The 21,221-nt window shown below is 42.0% G+C and overlaps 1 protein-coding gene across 2 annotated transcripts in view; it reads left to right on the top strand.

Annotated features, from left to right (window-relative positions):
* Positions 1–21,221, top strand: part of LOC137434101 (GTP-binding protein Rheb) — a 53,864-nt gene that overhangs the window by 7,312 nt on the left and 25,331 nt on the right. Inside the window, exons 1-6 of one of the 2 annotated variants that reach the window (XM_068126776.2) lie at positions 303–439; positions 5,738–5,809; positions 12,738–12,805; positions 16,386–16,468; positions 16,774–16,830; positions 20,562–20,609. In XM_068126776.2, the coding sequence (XP_067982877.1) occupies positions 397–439; positions 5,738–5,809; positions 12,738–12,805; positions 16,386–16,468; positions 16,774–16,830; positions 20,562–20,609 (371 nt within the window). In that variant the 5' untranslated portion in view covers positions 303–396. Of the gene's footprint in view, positions 1–302; positions 440–5,737; positions 5,810–12,737; positions 12,806–16,385; positions 16,469–16,773; positions 16,831–20,561; positions 20,610–21,221 lie in introns of those variants that run through there. The other variant, XM_068126775.2, reaches the window with a different exon arrangement.

Genomic DNA, 21,221 nt, shown 5'->3' on the forward strand with positions numbered 1-21,221 from the left:
CACAGGTGATATTTCACTCGAGTAAGTTAGTATGTGCTCTACCGAGTGCTGTTGTAGTTTTAAATGAAAGTTTTTATTTTTTATTTTATTATTATTATTTTTTTTCCTGGAAAAACTTTATTTTCTTTTTTTACAGAAACACGGTTCACTTTGCAGTTTAAAAATTGTCAAATACCTCAATGTTTGCATTTCCTCCAGTTTGATAATGTACTTTTTTTTTCTTTTTTTTTGTGTTACAGAAGGAGGCATTGATTTTGAGGTGATCTTGTACTTCATCACAATTATCAAATCATTATCGTGCAAAAAAAATAATAAATACTTGTGAAGAACGCATCATGTGAAGCGCTCATTGTGGACGATTGCGCGCACACACAGCATGGTCCATCAGTGGGGATTATGGACGTCTACTCCATAGTTGGGCTGACAGGATGGCCTAGAGGTACTAACACTCACCTCTAAGCTGTCTTGCCTGGGTTCGAATCCTTTCCCAGCTATATACTGTCATCGCGGTGTTTCACACGTACGATGTTTCATCGATGCATGTGTCATCTGTCGGATGGATGGACGTTCAACTTTGTGTCCCATCTGTCTGCATTAGTTGATGGATGTTAAAGACCTCATCGTGTCCTTTGCAAAGAGTAGTGGACCTGTCTTAACAAATTCCTGCTTTAACCTTCAGGGAAAATTGCATCAGCGATGCAGCCGCACTGCCCTCAGCCAGACACGACCCCCACAGCCTTGTGCTGTATCTGAAAGAAGAAGACTTGCTCGTTGGTGTCACGTTTATCGTTTGATGCGGATGCACCCAAGGAGGGCAGGGAAAGGCACAATGCCGTGTTCTAGAATGTAAGGTCCTGGCGGGGAGATTACAGTTTGATGCCGTGTCAGGTTTGCATAAGTAGCTTCTTGTACGTTATTTGGGAAGGTCCATATTGAAATTGAAGGCGTTACAAACTGGTATCGCTATCCAGTAGACAAGGACCTGAGACCGAGCCGCCATACCAATGCCGTATATAAAGTGTGTCTGGCCATCTTTTGATCTCGCCACTTTGCGACTTTATTGGCCGAGCTGTGTCACATGATTTTCAGACGGCATTTTGTTACCCATTCATTCATTCATTCAATACTGCGTATTACGTCGGATTATCACGCATTAGTGCGTTGTATCGTTTTTGATTGTGATTGAATGGTTTGTTGTGTCGCAGCGTGGTGTCATTCATGAGATGGACATGGGATCCCGAGGAATGTTCGGTTTTTTTTTAATCGTACTTGACTTGGCAAAAGGGTGCTCAACCCGGAAAAAGTAAATTCCCGAAATACGTATTCGCCAATCATGTGAATTTTGTCTCAAAACTACAAGGATGATATTTTAACACTCACTAGTAAATGTCACATTGTAATCTGGTATGGCAACAGATCACGAGCTTTGACCATCACGCTCTTCACAGCTTACAGGTCGCGTTTGATTACTGAACGACGGAACCATGATCTCCGTAAATCCAAAAACGTATTTTGTGTCCTGCTCAGTCAGCCATGTTTGATTCAGGTCCATCCATAACTCAGGATTGATTTTCACCGAGTTTAAAATAAAGCAGTTATTATTATTATTATTATTTTTATTATTATTCATGAATCATAAAATATTATTCAGGGTTCTTGCATCTGGGAAAGTGAGTTCATTGGTTTTGTGTTCTCGCTACTGAATCTCTCATCTCTGACAGTCGAAATCAAGGTACCTTTAAATGTAAAAATTAATTTATTCACAATTGACATTAGGTCCACAGGCCCATTTTGTAGTGCCAGAAAAGTCAATTCCTTTTTTACAATTTCTCTCTCCCCCTCTCTATTTAGCAATATTGGTGAAAAGCGCAGGTTATTTCGAGTTCATGATCACAATGATATCAAGTGGCATTCTGGAAGATGCAGTTGCTTACAGTAACTGAATACACATTTGCATGTAAAATCAAATACATCTGGTACCATTCAACATGTGTCCATGTATGATGACCCTCAATCCCCTCCCCTCCAACTGCAAAATATTGTGCCACTTTTTTTTTTTTTTGTATGCATAATCGAGGCTCGTGAAAGCTAACATTTATCACACAAACAAATCAAACAGACAAACAAACAAAGTATATAAAAAGGGGAGCGGTAGACAAGATGGGGAGAGAAGGGGAAGCACATAAACACAACATTTCAGAGCAGGGACATCGCACGGATGGACGGACGCACGCACGGACGGACGGACGCACACACTGACGGAGGGGAAAACCATAGTCCCCCTTTCGCTCCGCGGTGCGACGGGGGACAAAAATATGTTTTCCGCATGCTGGATAAATAAGGTGGATGCTTTGTTTGTGTTTATTCATCGACATTCTGGGACATTCCATGAGAATTCTGATATTGATTCCAATGTGCAAGGAATCTCTGAATCACGCAATGGTGGTCGTGGTTCATTTGCAGCCTGTTGCTGCTTGGCTGCATCATTTTCTGGAGGCGTAGCTGTGCCGCTGATGCAGTGCCCCCTATTAGAAGTAATCATCTGGTACTCATTTTCCTGACAGAATGATGATGGGCTGAGTCAACCTACCTAGTATTGATTCAACGGCATGACAGGGTCTCAATCTCAGGACCCTAAGATCCCAAACTCAGGACCCTAAGATCCCAAGGGAGCCATCTTAACCGTGAAGCCAACATTTGGTTTAATCATGGAATAAAGAATGGAGTATGTCTGTGGGTCATTCTTTCTGTTCTTCATTTGCTTCTTCTGTCTACCACTTGTTTTGTAATTCAAAGCAGCATTTCACAACAAGCCCCAAGGTATTTATTTATTTTACTCACCTGTTCTTTTATTCCTCGATATTTGTGTCATTCCGTGCAGCTTTGTTATGAAATACAAATCTGTCATTGTTTCTGAAGGGAGAGTAATTTAATCGTTGAAATCCCGCGTTTTGAATTACGACATTCATTTGGAAATGGACTTGGGACGGTTTGGATTCCAACAAAGAAAACAAGGCTCAGTGTTCCCATACATTGGAACGTCATGCACATTTAGCTCCCATATTGCATTTTCCACACAATGATGTATCTCACGTAATTTATGGGTGAAGTCTTCGTCTCTATGTTTTGTGGTATGACAGTCGTTTTAGTAATACTAGTTTAAAATTTTGGTATTGCAGTCGTTTTAGTAATATGAGTTAAGAAGTTTGATATTATAGTCGTTTTAGTGATACTAGTTAAAAAGTTTGATGTTGTAGTTGTTTTAATGGTACTAGTTAAGTTTGATATTATAGTCGTTTTAGTGATGATAGTTAAGAAGTTTGATGTTATAGTTGTTTTAGTGGTGCTAGTTAAGAAGTTTGATATTATAGTCGTTTTAGCGGTACTAGTTAAGAAATTTGGTATTGTAGTCGTTTAAGTGATACTAGTTAGAAAGTTTGTTATCGTTGTTTTAGTGGTGCTAGTTAAGTTTGATATTATAGTCGTTTTAGTGATACTAGTTAAGAAGTTTGGCATTATCGTCGTTTTAGTGGTACTAGTTAAGTTTGATATTGTAGTCGTTCTAGTGATACTAGTTAAAAAGTTTGATATCGTTGTTTTAGTGGTGCTAGTTAAGTTTGATATTATAATCGTTTTAGTGATACTAGTTAAGAAGTTTGGTATTATAGTCGTTTTAGTGGTACTAGTTAAGAAATTTGGTATTGTAGTTGTTTTAGTAATACGAGTTAAGAAGTTTGATATTATAGTCATTTTAGTGATACGAGTTAAGAAGTTTGTTGTCGTTTTAGTGATGCTAGTTCAGAAGTTTGATATTATAGTCATTTTAGTGATACTAGTTAAGAAGTTTGTTGTCGTTTTACTGATACTAGTTAAGACGTTTGATATTATTGTCGTTTTACTGATACTTGTTGAGAAGTCTGATATAGTCGTTTTAGTGATACAACTTAATAAGTTTGATAAGTAGTCGTTTTACTGATACTAGTTAAGAAATTTGATATTATATTCGTTTTACTGATGCTCGTTAAAATGTTTGATGTTATAGTTGTTTTCGTGATCCTAGTTCAGAAGTTTGATATTGTAGTCGTTTTACTGATACTAGTTAAGAAATTTGGTATTGTACTCGTTTTAGTGATGCTATTTAAGAAGTTTGATGTGATGGTCGTTTTAGTGATGCTCGTTCAGAACTTTGGTATTGCAGTCGTTTTTTTGACACTGGTTTAAGAAGTTTGGTTTGACAGTCATTTTAGTAATACTTCATAGTTAGGAGGAAGCTTGGTTGTCATCTCAAGGAAAAGGAAAAAGTGTTGCTGGTTACCTCTGCCACCGAAGGTAATGGAGGTTTTGTTTTCACCCCTGTCTGTCTGTTTGTGTGTGAACAAGATATCTCAAAAATTTGAGGAAATTTGGTGGAGAGGTTGGGTATGTGACAAGGACGAAATTATTAGATTTTGCTGAAGATCCGGATCTGGATCCGGCTCGTAGAATTTTTAAGTGATTCTTCACCATTGGGGGATAGGGCCAAAAACGATAAATAGCAGGATATCTCAAAAGGTTGTGGACGGATTAGGACGAAACTTGGTGGATAGGTTGGTTGTGTGAGAAGACCGAATCGATATGGATTTGGATATGAGAATTATTTAATGTTCTAAAATCTAAGTGATTCTTCACAATTGAGAGATTGGGTGAAAAGTGATATATAACATGATATTTAAAGAAGTTGTGGACGAGTTATGATTAAACTTGAGGGATGGGTTGGTTAGTTGACAATAACAAGCCTATTATATTTTAGTTCAGATCTGGCCTATCAGTGGGATACAAAATGTAAAATGTTCAGCCTGGTGAGGTATTCGCTTAACCGAGTGCGTTGTAGTATTATCTCTGTCCTTCTTGGGTTCTTGGCAGGAACAAGTCTGAATGTGTTATATTATTCTATACTCGCAACGGTACCCGCCCTATGGGCGGGGCTTCAATTGAGAAGCCCAAATGAAAAGGCAAAATATCAGAAATTGAGGGCTTTTTATTTTAAACGATTCATATAAACATCCGTTGAATCATATCACACACAAATCATCAAAATCTAAACAGTACATGGCGCCCATTTTGAAAAAAAGATTGAATTCTGCAAAACGGAAGCGGCCGCTGCACGTCTTTCTCAGTCGCACGTTCATGTGTGAAGAGTGCGTGCCAAATCTGTAACATGGAAGCGGCCGCCACACCTGTTTCTCAGTCGCTTTGCACACCCTGCTATGTTACTTCGGAGCCGCACGTTTATATCGGAAGAGTTCGTCAGGAGTCGATCTACTCTCTCCTGGTACGTATAATAAACAGTATTTGTAGAATTTCAACAAAAGCCACATCACTGTTCATATCGGTAAATATTATTCCATTGTGTTTGGAAAAACTGTAAAATTGGAAAAATTGGAAAAACAATATAGCCTATTTTACTCCCAGGGGTCCCAGGAATACCCACCCAAAATATCGTTGCAATCGGTTGAGCCGTTTTTGTGGTACCTTCGAACGGACGGACGGACATTTGGTGAATTATAGCAAGATTCCCCAATAAATAGTTTGTCTGGAATGTCAATACCCTGTCAAATGACAACACATGTTGTCTTTGATCTCTATTTTTTTTTTTTTACCTTTGTCACAAGGTAATACATTTGTTGATCGGCATGCCATGATGCCTCGTTCCATAATGTCAAGAGGTTTCATTGTCTTTGTGCTGTTTTCTTTTCAGGAAAATCATCCCTGGCTATACAGTTTGTGGAAGGCCAGTTTGTCGACTCTTATGACCCAACAATTGAAAACAGTAAGTTCTGTTCCTATAATTGATTGCATGCCATTAACTTAAACCAACTCTGGACTTGAGGCCTTTTGTAGCATATTGTGATGTCAGAATATCACTGTACTTACTCTGTGTAGTGTATGCTTCTGCCCAGCCCCTCACCTCCTCCATTTGTTTTCAATTAATCATACGCCAACTCACATAAAGAAAAACATTTGTACATCTGCATTGTGGTTGGTTGTTTCCCTCCCTTTTAAAAAATGTATCGTATGATGTGGGTAGTGATCTGATGTAGTGCTAGGAAGTGCAATGCAGCCTAGATTGGTAGAGTTGCTTTTTTCCTTGATCTATATGTACTGCACAGATCCATTTTGAGGTCTTGTCATGTCTAATTGTGTTAATAAATGATCCTAAATTAATATTCTTTTTCGTCATTCATAAATACAACATTGAAATGAAATAATGATGAAAAAAAAACAAAAAAAACCCCTAACCGTAGCAGCACTCGGTAGAAGTGCATAACTTCACCAGACTGAAGAGTTTACGTTTTGTATCCCACTGATAGGCCTGATCTGGATGCAGACCTGAACCAAAATCTAATCAGCTTGTTATTGTCACCGAACCAACTCATCCACCAAGTTTTGTTACAACTCGTCCATAACTTTTTGAGATACCATGCTGTTCTGCATATCGTCGATTTTGGCCCCATCTCTCAATGGTGAAGAATCGCTTATAAAGTTAAATAAAAAATCATTCTTGTATCCGGATTCGGATCTTCACCAAAAGCGAAACAATTCTTCCTTATCACATACCCAACCTGCCGAGCAAGTTTTGTCTGAATTAGTCCAACTTTTTGAAATATTGTGCTGTATATTGTTTTGTCCCTAGCTCTCAATGGTGAAGAATCACTTAACATTCTCGTATCAGGATCGGGATCTTTACCAAAATCGAATTAATTAATCCTTGTCATGCACCCAACCTGTCCACCGAATTTTGTCCGAATACTTCCACAACTTGAGATATCCAGCTAATAGACAAACAGACAGACAAGGGTGAAAACATACACTCTATTCACCTTCGGTGGCATAGGTAATAAAACAAGAGGAAAATGACCACAGTGTGGTCACCAGCTGCGACGTGTAGAATCACGAGGATATCCGTTGCAATATGCGCGACCAAATTCGACCAGTCATTAAATTATACGCATGCACTAGCGTCTTTTTGTCTTTCAGATCTGGTCTTGTCCTTTGTTTTGCGACTCAACATGCTTCATCAACTGATTACATATAATGTATGGACGTGAATGTTATTTCTGTTAATGTTAATGTTAATTCATTAATGTTATTTATTAATGTTAATTCTGTGTTGGGGAGGGATAATTTGAAACGGGCTTGGTCGGTAGGGGAAGTCCGAGTGTATGCGCATGCGCTATTCAAAAAGGCACCCCAACAACAAGAACAACAACGCAGTCCTTTCATAGAGCTGCTCGTCGCAGCTAAGAAGATTTACCTTCCAGCAAAAACTATGCAGTTGGAGATCTATCTAGTTGTTTGATGGAGAAAGATTTTCAAGTAGGTGCAGCAGTGCATTACAGAGGCTCGATGCCTTGGTCAAAGCATTGGGAAATCCCCGTGTTTGTTTTAAAAAACTTACCGAGGTCAAGTATCTGGAAAATGTGGCTCAGAACAATGTGTGAAAGGTAACAAATCCATGTGGATGGATTTCACAATACGGCTTGACGTTGATCATTGCAATGTAACTAAGCACAAATCATCTGACGTTCATGCAAACTGAGTTTACAACATTTGTTTGGCTTGTTTGTAGAATGTGTTTGTGTGTTCATTCACTTTATTAAAAACACACAAGTGAGATACAGTACATACATGATTACCATGTAACGATAAATTTTAAATAGATTGTGAATGTATTTTTTAGTATCGTGGAGTATCATAGTACATACTCCATATGTAGTGATAGCATGGGGAAAAAATGACCGCCCCATCAAATAAATTAGTACAAAATGATATGCTTAAAAGCTACTATAGTGTGAAAGGATACAACATGCATTTTAAGGCCATTTTCCCTGCTAGAGCGGGGGTTAGCCTTGCGCTCCCCATGACAATCTTCTCCATTTTGCCCTATTTTCTGCATCTCTCCTTGTTAACCCCCTTGCCCGCATTTCTTCTTCCACCATCTTCAGCCAAATCTTTCTCGGTCTTCCCCGTCCTCTACTTCCTTCTACATTAATTTCCATCACTCTTCTCAACCAGTCACTCTCATCCTTCCTCAACACATGACCAAACCATCTCAACCTGTTCCTCTTCACAGCATCAATCACAGGCAATATTCCCATCATCTTTCGCAATTCATCATTTGTCTTCCTCTCTCTCAACGATACTCCGCACATCCATCGAACCATTCGCATTTCCACCCTTTCCAGCCTTCGTTGCTGCTCTACGTTCATTACCCATGTCTCGCTCCCATAAATCATAACACTTCTCACACATGCAGCATACACCTTTCCCTTCAGCTTCAGCGACACTCTCCTCCTATCAGCACGCCACTCAGTTCCCGAAACTTCTTCCATGCACATCTCACTCGAGCAACCGTTGCCGAGTCTGATCCACCTTCTAGTCAGGTTCACTATGTCAATAAATTATATTTCGTTCAAAATCATGGTATATTAGCAAACCTATACATTTTTGGAAAGGTTATAGCATAAGGAAACTAAAAATCAATGTTTACATTTGGAGAGATACCTGTATGGTGGCCATTTTGGATTTTCAAAATGGCCACTGTAAAATACATATTTTGTTCTATTTCTGCCGAGCTAATTACCCTAAAAACTTTTAAAAATATACTAAACATATATTTTCAGGGACAAGGAATCCAATGAAAGTATCAAATTAGTGCTATGGGGAATGGTAAGACACGAATCAAAGGTTTTGAATTGCAAAATACTGTCTTTATATTCGCGATAAGTTGCATAATCAAATACATGTTATCATTTTGTACAGGCAGTTAATAACATAAAAATGTGTCACAATAATTAATATCACCAAACATACACAGGCAGTCAGCAAAATCATATATACACATGCAGTCAGTATATCTTCACATCTACACAGGCAGTCAATGACAAAATATACACAGGCAGTCAATGGCATCAAACATACACGATTACAGAATATGCCATTTAGAGTTCGTCATCACTGTCCTGTGTGTCGTATCCGACAATATAGTCCGCATCGTTTTCACAGTCCGTTCCACACAAGCAAAGGTCGGTCAAATTGATTGGCAAATCGAATTGGTCGAATGGTCGATCGAATCGAATTTGATGAATCGAATCGAATCGATTGAATTGGTCGAATGGTCGAATGGTCGATCGATGCGAATGGTCGAATGGTCGAATTGGTCGAATCGAATTGGTCGGAATTGGCAAATGTAAACATTGATTTTCAGATTTTCCATGTAATAACGTTTCCAAAAATGTATAGGTTTGCTAATCTACCATGATTTTGAACGAAAAAAACATTGTGAACCTGACAATTCTCCATTCAGCATGTCTCCGATGTAGCAAAATGTTTTCACACCTTCCAGCTTCACGCCGTCTCCAAGATCCAACTCAACATTTCCTCCATCTGCAGCTCCCTCTGTGCACACCTTACATTTGAATGTAGCTGCCACACTGGTAAATGACCCTCTCAGACCACTACATTTTTGATGAACCCACTCAGCGCACATTGTACATTGAATGGAGTTCACTCCGACACCCTTCCTGCACACAGCACACGGCCACTTCCCAGTTCTTTCCACCTCACCACATGCTTTACCACTTGCCATCACCTTCGTCTTTCCGATATTCACCTTCAGACCTTTTGTCTCCATACATTCCTTCCACTTGTTCATCTTTTCCTTCAGTCCATCCATACTTTCCGCAATCAACACCAGATCATATGCATACAACAACTCCCACAGTAAACCCTCCTTTACGTTCTGAGCCAGCACTTCCATCACAGCTACAAATAGTAGTGGACTTAGTACCGACCCCTGATGCACTCCCACCTTCACCTCAAACTCACCACTGTTCCCGTCCTTCGTCCTTACAGCTGTGCGCGCTCTTTTGTACATTGCCATCACTACTCTGATCAACCATTCCTCCACTCCTAACTTCCTCAATGCCCATGTCAATACTTTGCGTGGAACCCTATCGAATGCTTTCTCCAGATCAACAAACCCAAAAAACAACTTCTTCCTCTTCTCCATGTACTTCTCCTGCAACTGCCTCACAATGAAAAGCGCATCTGTCGTTCCTCTTCCTGGCATAAATCAAAACTGCATTTCGTCGATCTTCACTTTCTTCCTTATCCTCCTCTCCAACACCCTTTCCAATACCTTCATTCCATGCTCCAATAACTTTATCGCTCGGTACGAGCCACACTCCAGAGGGTCACCTTTCCCCTTGTATAGAGGGACGAGGGTACTCAGTTCCCAATCCACTGGAATGCGGCCTTCTTTCACCACCAGATTACAGATCTCTGTCATTCTCTTCACACCCCAACTTCCTGCTGCCTTCAACATATCTCCCACAACTCCCGTCGGCCCTCCCACTTTTCCACTCTTCATTGCTTTTATCGCTTCCTCAACTTCCTTCTCAGTTATCTTCTCTGCCGGTCCGAAAACTGGGTTACTCTCTATGTTGCCATCCATTCATTCTCTGTATTCAACAGCATTTCCATATATCTTTTCCATCTTCCTTTAATTCCATCTGGGTCGACAACGATTTGTCCCACTTCATCCTTCAAGCAACTCACCCCCATCACATCACACCTCTCTTTCGCTATGTGCTTTGCAATCCTGAATACTGCTTTCTGACCCTCTTCCGAATCCAAGCGTTCTCCGAACATTTTCCTACATGCCTCCTGCGCCTTTGCTACCTCTTTCTTTGCAGCCTTCCTGGCTGCCTTATAACTTTCATGCTCTGCTGTTTCTGCTCCCGTACCCTTTGCCTTCTGCCACTCCTTGAACTTCTTCTTCTTCTCGTCAATCCTCTTTCCAACTTCATCATCCCACCACCATGTTTCCGAGTGCCTCGGTGGTCCTTTTGTCCATCCACATACCTCACCAACGGTGTCCAACACCAACTTCTGTCCTGGAAGTCCTTGGTGTCCTTGTGTTTTATACTTCTCCCTCCACCCCATCAGGAGGGTTTTGACGGTCTCGACCTTTTCTATTTTTGACAGTGCCAATTTCACATACCCTCTTTGGCCTTGCGTATAGTTCCTCGTGAAAGTCGGTCTTAATGCAGTTTCCATGTGGACTTTCACCAGCCATAACCTGTATTTGTACACACTTGTTAACTGGTATTTTGCTCCTGGAAAGCAACATTTTCTGAATTCACCTGACTGTTCTTGGACGTAGTGTGACTTGCACTTTTAGAGACTTTCTTGCACACAAATAATCATAATAATAATAATAACAAGCGTTACGCCTAGGTCCCCCGTCGGTGAAGTGATGTGAGTTGACAAAGTGGAAGATGCAGAAAACATGCTATGATATGATATTTCACTCAAGGTTCAGACATACATGGAGGCGGCCATCTTGGATTTTGACGTGGCGACCCAATTTTCAATGGCGTTCTTCCTTATGCCTAGATACACCCACACACCAGATTAGAAGTTGGTACTTCACTTATTTTTCAAGATATTTCACTCACAAAGTTCAGACATATATATGGTGGCGGCCATCTTGGATTTTGACGTGGCGACCCAATTTACAATAGCGTTCTTCCTTATGCCTAGATACACCCACACACCAAATTAGAAGTTGGTACTTCGCTTATTTTTCAAGATATTCATCTCACAAGGTTGACATACATGGCGGCGGCCATCTTGGATTTTGACGTGGGTTGGACCCACACACCAAATTTGAATGCGGTCCTTCGCTTACGCACGCCCGCACGCAAACACGCACGCCCGCACGCACACGCACGCACTGACGGACGGACGGACACACTGACGGAGGGGAAAGCCATAGTCCCCCTTTCGCTACGCTGTGCGACGGGGAACAATAAAGGAGTCTTATATAGCCCCATCAAGCAGAGTAAACGACCCTCATGGCGCTTTACATTATCATGCGAACGCACACACACCGCACACACATACACAAACATACACACACACAGACACACCTTCACTCTTGCCCTATTCCTCTCCCTCCCCATTCAAAACCCACAGATGTGGTTAAGAATGTGGTTAAGAATTAATGTGGTTAAGACAGATGTGGTTTAAGATGAACTTAACAGATGTGGTTAAGAATTAGATGTGTTTTAGTAATTAAGTCCATTTCATTTTTGTTAAAACAAAACAATGGCGTTCTGGTAGTATTTGCGTTTTATATCCTTCTTCCACAGTCTACAATATTGTTTCCAAACCTGTATATTGCAGAAACGTGTCTTCATTTGTCATAGACTTGAATAGTCCATGGCTGTGGAGTGCACCTAGACTGATACGTGGAGGGTATATCCGTGTAATTGTTGTTCGAACAGGATTGTCGCGTGAAAGAGACAAAAGGTGGGTGTTTTCATATAAATGAGTGATCAAAGGGTTGAGCAAGTGAAGGATGGTCACCTCATTTTTGCCAGACACTGAGAAACTGTCATTAAGGCCCTGCCCTCACTGCTCCCTCCTCTCGATACCATCTGCTGTTTATATTTCCGAAGTCAAAATGATCCAAACTTTATAAAATACCTTTTATTGAATGTGACCAAGGCAGCCTGTATGCTGTTTGGCACAAGACAACATAACATAACATCAATTATACCAGGGAGCGAAGGTGAATGCCTCATTTGCACAACCCAACACGTCATGAGTGATTGTACATTTAAATGGCCACTTGTGTATGTGTACATGTGAACTGAATTCCATGACTGTTCTGTTCTTGTCATTTTCAGCCTTTACCAAGACGTTGAACGTGAATGGTCAGGAGTTCCACCTGAAGCTGGTTGACACAGCAGGCCAGGTGAAGTGTTCTGTGGGGAGTTTCGGACAGCTTTCAGCCATTGCTTTTTGGATTGAGCTGGTTAAGACATTGTAAACCTGATAGACCACATAGACCATGTGAGAACCTTATAGATCCCCTAATAACCTATAGACCACCTAAGAACCTACATTCCCCACTAAGAGCCCAATAAGACCCCATAGACACCACTTAGACCCCATGGACACCAGTAAGACCCTATAGTCCCGCTAAGAAACCAAAGACTCAGTCAGAACCCTCAGACCCTACAGACCTCATTCGACCCTTTAAATCCCTAATATCCTGCAGACCCTATAGAACCCTAAGATACAGAAGACCCTTTAGACAGTATGGAACCCCAAGACCCTTTAGACCCCTAATACCCCACAGACCACATTAGACCCCATAAAGGCCTTAGACGTCTCGACCCATAAGATCTCCAAGACAATTGTAGAGCTCGTTAGGCCCTTTATAACTGTAACTATTGTTGGAACATGCCCTTTCGACCCCTGAGACCTTTTATACAAGTTTAGACCCTTTAGACCGCCCCCCCCCCCCTCCCTCTCCACACACTCCATACCGCTTAGATCCTGGTTCGACCCCTTGACCCATTTAAACACCTTAGATCCTTTGAGACCCCTTAATACTATTTTAAACCCCTTGAGATGTTTTAAGACCCTTTTGCCTCCCTAGACTCTTGAAGGAATTTACACCCTTTAGACCACTTGAACCTAATAACACTTCGTCCTTTAGACACATTATACCCATTTAGACCCTAACTACTCTTGAAAAAAATACCCTTTTGATATTTAGACCTCTTAAGACCCTTGCAGGCCATTTTAGACTCTGAACCACTTACACCCCTTTGACATTTACTCCCCTTAGACCTGTTGGACCCCTTTAGACAGACACCACACAAACATCTATAGTCTTCTTGCAATATACGGACTATACTTTTTCAACAAGTAATGTGCAATTTCCACCCACCCGAAGTCAGGGTACTCTGCTAGTTTGAACAGAATTTGCATATTATGTCACTGAATTGGTTAATCAGTCAAAATCTAGAAGCATATTGTTTTTGAGGTCAAAGGCTAAAAGGGTCAAAGGTCAAGATCGCATAAAATCATCAAATTCCATCTGATTGACTTTAAATTTGAACAGGGCTTGCATATTGGTTACAGAAGCCTATTTGTTTGAGGTCAAAAGGTCAAAGCTGAAGGCTACATAAAATCATCAATTTTCATTTTATGACTTGAAATTTGAACAGGATTTGCATATTGGGGGTCAACGGCATTGGTTCACCAAAAATCAGAACTATCGACAGCTGTTTTGACATGTCAATGGTTTCCATGCCAACAATTTCACCGCATTATTATCAAATGGGACTTTTTGTGAATTTATTATTACCATACCTCAATAATTAAGATAAAAATTGAAACTTGCACTGCTTATTTGTACATGTGTGGTTACATTTAGTCAAAGGTCAAGAATTATGCCATCCAAAACATGTGAAACAGCTCGCGATTAGGTTGCAATTAGAAAAATGTATCGGCCAAATTTTTTACCCATTATCATAACACTCAATCATGTGAAACACTTGATAAGTCAAATTTTCGAAATTGCTGTTTCCATGGCAACTATTGTTTATTTGGATCTTGCAAGTGTTGTGCTATGCACGACATCCTTCTTGTTTGACTTGTATGCACTCCTAAACTGTTGGATGGAATGAGTGTATACTTGGTGGTTGTGTGCGCTGCAAGGTTTTAGGCAATTAAACATTCGTAGTCGCGGGGGCTGAGAGGAGTGGGGGGAGGGGGTGGCGATGACGTAAATTCTCCATGTAAATATGCAGTGTATAGCACCACCCGGTGGTGGTGGTGGTGGTGGTGGTGGTGGTGGTAGAGGTTATCACAAGTCAGCTGTGTTGATGACATGCAATTTTGCACTGTACACGTGTACCACGTACTTTTACTGACCCCTGCCAGAGGGAGGGGCTATATTACGTTCAATAAGGAGCGAATGTTTTGAGTTTACTTTAATTTTCATAAGCATAATCAAGGCACTCACAAACATAGCTGATGGAAAATCTCGCTTGTGTTTTTTTCCGAAGGATGCAAGGTCCATTCCTCTCTTGGTCCAGCACAGTGATTAGCCAATCGGATTCCTCCATACCTTCGGCTCACAATGTCACACGCGTTTTAAAAACACAGCAGAAGCGGCAGAAGTTGCTCCATTTCCCCTTCTCAGTTGCCTGTTTCGTCCAAACATTGGCCTTAACCTCTGCGTGATGCTGTGTCCTCAAATATTTGTGGAAGGCCAATGCAGCGGTTGAGAGTTTTGGATGAAATTTTGTGCTTTAATATTATTCCCTTTGCATTTTAAGACGAATTAAGAGTGATGGTTGCTATCGTAAATAAGATAATGAAATAAATATTAAACTGGTAATACGTTTATATCACAATCAGTTCAAATCGTGTAAAATATTTCAATTCAGTCGCCCTCTGGGCAAAAACATTTGAAACCTGAAAGATACAGTGGGCCTTTACTATGGTGCCGGGTGGGGTCCACATCTGGGATGATACCTGTTTCTGTGTTCTTTTTTTTTTTTTTTTTTTTTTTGTATACAAGATCGAGGCTCGTGAAAGAGCGAACATTAATCACACAGAAAGACAAACAGACACACAAAACAAATAACATCGGGAGCGGTAGACAAGATGGGGAGAGAGGGGGAAGGACACAAACACAACATTTGAGAGCAGGGACCGAGAGACATGGAGACATCGAGAGAACTGTGGGAGGGAGAGGGCTTTGGGGGGAGGCATGGGAAGGGGGGGGGGGGGTGGGAGAGGTATAAAACATATGGACACTGCCAAGACTTCCAGGAAAGAAGTCGGATTCCTTGTACAGAATCGCACCTGTTCCTGGATTCCATGCCAGGGATCTTACCTGTTTCTATGGTCCCCATACAGTATTGCACCTGTTCCCGTGGTCAATGTCTGGGATCACACATTTGCTTTGAATTGTGATCCTGTACTTGTGTTGTTCATTTTAATCAGGATTGTATATTTGTTTTATTAACGTTTTCCTTTGTTGACACATCACAGAGTAAACAAAGTAGAGTATTTAGGATAAATTGCACCTTTTGTATTGAATACTTCAGTTTCAGTTGTACAATCGGTCGAGAAAAACATTGTCTTGCTGCTAATATTTTATCTCCCTCCATTTTTGGCCTCGCCCAGCTCATGGGCCTTTTGTACCTTCTTGGTGACGTCATATCGTTTACAGCAGCTCAGTGGTTGATTGGGTAAAGCCTAATTGCATTAACATCACCACACTCATTGGTGTGGGTGAGATTCCCAGCAGCCCCACTGAGGTTGTATTATGGGTGCCAAGAGTGGTCTGGTATTCTTGGACATTTCTTCACCCTTTAGACATCCCACTGTTTACTACCTGCGCGTATGTACACTGTTTAAACCCCCCTCCCTTGCCCCCCCCCCACTCCCCACCTCTTCCTCAATTGTCAGCCATTGATCGACTGCTTGTATCCAACTGCCAGTTTGTGCCTTCTTGTTCTTCTGTACAGGATGAATATTCGATGTTTCCACAATCGTACTCCATGGATATCCATGGCTACATTCTGGTCTATTCGGTCACCTCCAACAAAAGGTATTTAACCTTCCATGTTCAATGTACACTGTGTGTAGTACTACTGTTAAACACCATTGAGAGATGTGTTTGGTTCACGACGTACATCCTTACTTGATTTGTTTGCATGTAATAGATGGACAGCAGTATAAGTCACAATGTTCGCAATGTGTTGATGTGTTTGAAATGACGTATTAAACATTTGTATCATCTTTGGGTCTGTGTTTCTAATTTGATATTCTATCTTTACTATCCTCTATTCATCATGCCTCTCTCATTACTCTCTCACCTCAACTTCCTTCTCCTTCCTGTCTATCCCTCTGCAGCTTTGAGGTAGTGCAGGTCATACATGAAAAGCTGCTTGACATGGTTGGCAAGGTCCAGTAAGTGACTGAATACAAATTTTGATGATATTGAGGTATCATTGTAAAGTCTATTTACTTTTGACGGTATTTTGACGGTGATGATATTTACTTGTATATTCAAATGTAAAGATCTCTAATGACATCCTTATGTTTCGATTGGATGTTTACCTCCATTCGTTTTTTCGATCATTGGATCATTTGTGGAACTGGATCACTACGTCTGTTGTCTCAATGTTCTTCCCTCCAATCTATCAACACCATTTCATGGTTTTTCTTTCATGTACTATTGATGTCCTCTGCTCTTGCTGACACCCTTGCCCCTTTTCCCCCTTCCACTCACTGCAAGTGTGCAAGAGACGAGATGGAAGGGAAGTGGTGTGAGAATGGTGAAGGGTAGGCAGGGACAGAAATACAAGTTTGTGTGGCAAGGGTGCCTGGAGGGCGTGAATGGTGTTGGTGTCCTGTTTTCTGAGGAGTTTGTAGACAGTGTGGTGAGTGTGACTAGAGTGAGTGATAGGTTGATGATGGTGAAAATGATGATTGGAAAGCTCTTGGTGAATGTCATCTCGGGATATGCTCCGCAGGTTGGTCGAAGCGATGAAGAGAAGGACAAGTTCTGGTGTGCGATAGAGAAGCTGATGGAAAACGTGAAAGATGAGGAAGTTGTTGTGGTGGGAGGAGACCTGAATGGACATGTGGGAAGGAGTATGGATGGGTTTGAGGGAGTTCATGGGGGTTACGGATATGGTGTGAGAAATGGAGAAGGTGAAAGGATTTTGGAGTTTGCTGATGGAGCTGATTTGTTGATTTGTAATACTCAGTTCCAGAAAGAGGATAATAAGCTTGTTACATACACGTCAGGTGGGTCGACGACAACCGTTGAGTACCTGATGGTGCGTAGGCGAGATAGGGGGCACCTCCGGGACACAAAGGTGATCCCGGGGGAGGAGGCTGTTTCACAGCACCACTTGGTTGTCTGCGACATAAGGGTGAAATGTGCAAGGAGAGCTCGGCGGGTGAAGTACCAACCGAGAATGAAGGCGTGGAGGCTGAAAGAGGTGACAGTAAGGGAGGCATTAAAAGAGAGGCTGAGTAGGGTCGAGGATGATGTGGTTGAGCTTGAAAGTGGTTGGATGTCAATGAAAGCTAGTCTGTTGGGAGCCGTTTTTTTTTTGTTTTGTTTTTTTGTATACTGAATCGAGGCTCGTGAAAGAGCTAACATTTACTTCACAAACAAATCAACCAGACAAACAAAACGCACAAAAAGAGGGAGCGGAAAACAAGATGGGGAGAGAAGGGGAAGCACACAAACACAACATTTGAGAGCAGGGAGATGTGTGGAAGGGAGAGGGCTTGGGGGGAGGAGCCGTGGGAAGGGGGGGGGGGGTGGAGGGAGAAGTATAAAACACAAGGACACCAAGGACTTCCAGGACAGAAGTTGGTGTTGGACACCGTTGGTGAGGTATGTGGATGGACAAAAGGACCACCGAGGCACTCGGAAACATGGTGGTGGGATGATGAAGTTGGAAAGAGGATTGACGAGAAGAAGAAGAAGTTCAAGGAGTGGCAGAAGGCAAAGGGTACGGGAGCAGAAACAGCAGAGCATGAAAGTTATAAGGCAGCCAGGAAGGCTGCAAAGAAAGAGGTAGCAAAGGCGCAGGAGGCATGTAGGAAAATGTTCGGAGAACGCTTGGATTCGGAAGAGGGTCAGAAAGCAGTATTCAGGATTGCAAAGCACATAGCGAAAGAGAGGTGTGATGTGATGGGGGTGAGTTGCTTGAAGGATGAAGTGGGACAAATCGTTGTCGACCCAGATGGAATTAAAGGAAGATGGAAAAGATATATGGAAATGCTGTTGAATACAGAGAATGAATGGGATGGCAACATCGAGAGTAACCCAGTTTTAGGACCGGCAGAGAAGATAACTGAGAAGGAAGTTGAGGAAGCGATAAAAGCAATGAAGAGTGGAAAAGCGGGAGGGCCGACGGGAGTTGTGGGAGATATGTTGAAGGCAGCAGGAAGTTGGGGTGTGAAGAGAATGACAGAGACCTGTAATCTGGTGGTGAAAGAAGGCCGCATTCCAGTGGATTGGGAACTGAGTACCCTCGTCCCTCTATACAAGGGGAAAGGTGACCCTCTGGAGTGTGGCTCGTACCGAGCGATAAAGTTATTGGAGCATGGAATGAAGGTATTGGAAAGGGTGTTGGAGAGGAGGATAAGGAAGAAAGTGAAGATTGACGAAATGCAGTTTGGATTTATGCCAGGAAGAGGAACGACAGATGCGCTTTTCATTGTGAGGCAGTTGCAGGAGAAGTACATGGAGAAGAGGAAGAAGTTGTTTTTTGGGTTTGTTGATCTGGAGAAAGCATTCGATAGGGTTCCACGCAAAGTATTGACATGGGCATTGAGGAAGTTAGGAGTGGAGGAATGGTTGATCAGAGTAGTGAGGGCAATGTACAAAAGAGCGCGCACAGCTGTAAGGACGAAGGACGGGAACAGTGGTGAGTTTGAGGTGAAGGTGGGAGTGCATCAGGGGTCGGTACTAAGTCCACTACTATTTGTAGCTGTGATGGAGGTGCTGGCTCAGAACGTAAAGGAGGGTTTACCGTGGGAGTTGTTGTATGCAGATGATCTGGTGTTGATTGCGGAAAGTATAGATGGACTGAAGGAAAAGATGAACAAGTGGAAGGAATGTATGGAGACAAAAGGTCTGAAGGTGAATATTGGAAAGACGAAGGTGATGGCAAGTGGTAAAGCATGTGGTGAGGTGGAAAGAACTGGGAAGTGGCCGTGTGCTGTGTGCAGGAAGGGTGTTGGAGTGAACTCCATTCAATGTACAATGTGCGCTGAGTGGGTTCATCAAAAATGTAGTGGTCTGAGAGGATCATTTACCAGTGTGGCAGCTACATTCAAATGTAAGGTGGGCACAGAGGGAGCTGCAGATGGAGGAAATGTTGAGTTGGATCTTGGAGACTGCGTGAAGCTGGAAGGTGTGAAACATTTTGCTACCTCGGAGACATGCTGAATGGAGAAGGTGGATCAGACTCGGCAACGGTTGCTCGAGTGAGATGTGCATGGAAGAAGTTTCGGGAACTGAGTGGCATGCTGATGAGGAGGAGAGTGTCGCTGAAGCTGAAGGGAAAGGTGTATGCTGCATGTGTGAGAAGTGTTATGATTTATGGGAGCGAGACATGGGTAATGAACGTAGAGCAGCAACGAAGGGTGGAAATGCGAATGGTTCGATGGATGTGCGGAGTATCGTTGAGAGAGAGGAAGACAAATGATGAATTGCGAAAGATGATGGGAATATTGCCTGTGATTGATGCTGTGAAGAGGAACAGGTTGAGATGGTTTGGTCATGTGTTGAGGAAGGATGAAAGTGACTGGTTGAGAAGAGTGATGGAAATTAATGTAGAAGGAAGTAGAGGACGGGGAAGACCGAGAAAGACTTGGCTAAAGATGGTGGAATAAGAAATGCGGGCAAGGGGGTTAACAAGGAGAGATGCAGAAAATAGGGCAAAATGGAGAAGATTGTCATGGGGACCGCAAGGCTAACCCCCACTCTAGCAGGGAAAATGGCCTTAAAATGCATGTTGTTGTTGTTGTTGTTGTTGTACTCACTGCCCCTCTGTTAGCCTATCAGTATGCTGCCCTCTGTTGATAGTCAGTTAAATTGCATGTCCATTTCACTTCAGTGTGTTCTCCATCATGTTATTTTGATTAAAAAAAGTTTTCCTTACTCTCCTCAGGGTACCATTGGTTCTTGTGGGGAACAAGAAGGACCTGCCGATGGAAAGGTAGGCAATCGGTGTGAATTCAACCATACCCAAGCTTTCAGTGTCTTCTAAAATTATTTTGACAACTGTTGTTTTAAAGATATATATATATATATATATATATATTTTTTTTTAAATATATTTATTTATTTATTTATTTATTGCTACGGTTTTGAGATTTGCACATATTGATCATTAACGGTTAAAGGGTTGCCCCCCCATAGTTAGTCCACGAGCAACACGTAGGCCACCTGTAGTATTAGTTATGTCATAGTATGTGTAAGTAAAGGCCATTTCCCCTAGTGATACCTGCGTTGTGTAAAGACATGAGTTTCGGTCCCGTTCATTTTTGCGTCTACCCTCCAATTCCACCTCAATGGGCAAAATTGATCCCACGCCCCATTTGGCTGACCCACTCATTTGTTACGCTTTGGCGGCCCGCAGCATTTGTTATGCTTTGGCTGCCCGCAGCATTTGTTACGCTTTGGCTGCCCGCAGCATTTCTTATGCTTTGGCTGCCTGCAGCATTTGCTGCCCTTTGCTCGCTCACTAAGAAGGAGGAGCGCGGGGTCAGGGTGGGGCGGCGTCAAGGCGGAGCGTCAGAGGCGATGACGGTAAGAGCCACCAGCCAAC

Source organism: Myxine glutinosa, chromosome 10, assembly GCF_964187855.1.
Source record: "Myxine glutinosa chromosome 10, kmMyxGlut1.1, whole genome shotgun sequence".
Taxonomy (NCBI): Eukaryota; Metazoa; Chordata; class Myxini; order Myxiniformes; family Myxinidae; genus Myxine; species Myxine glutinosa.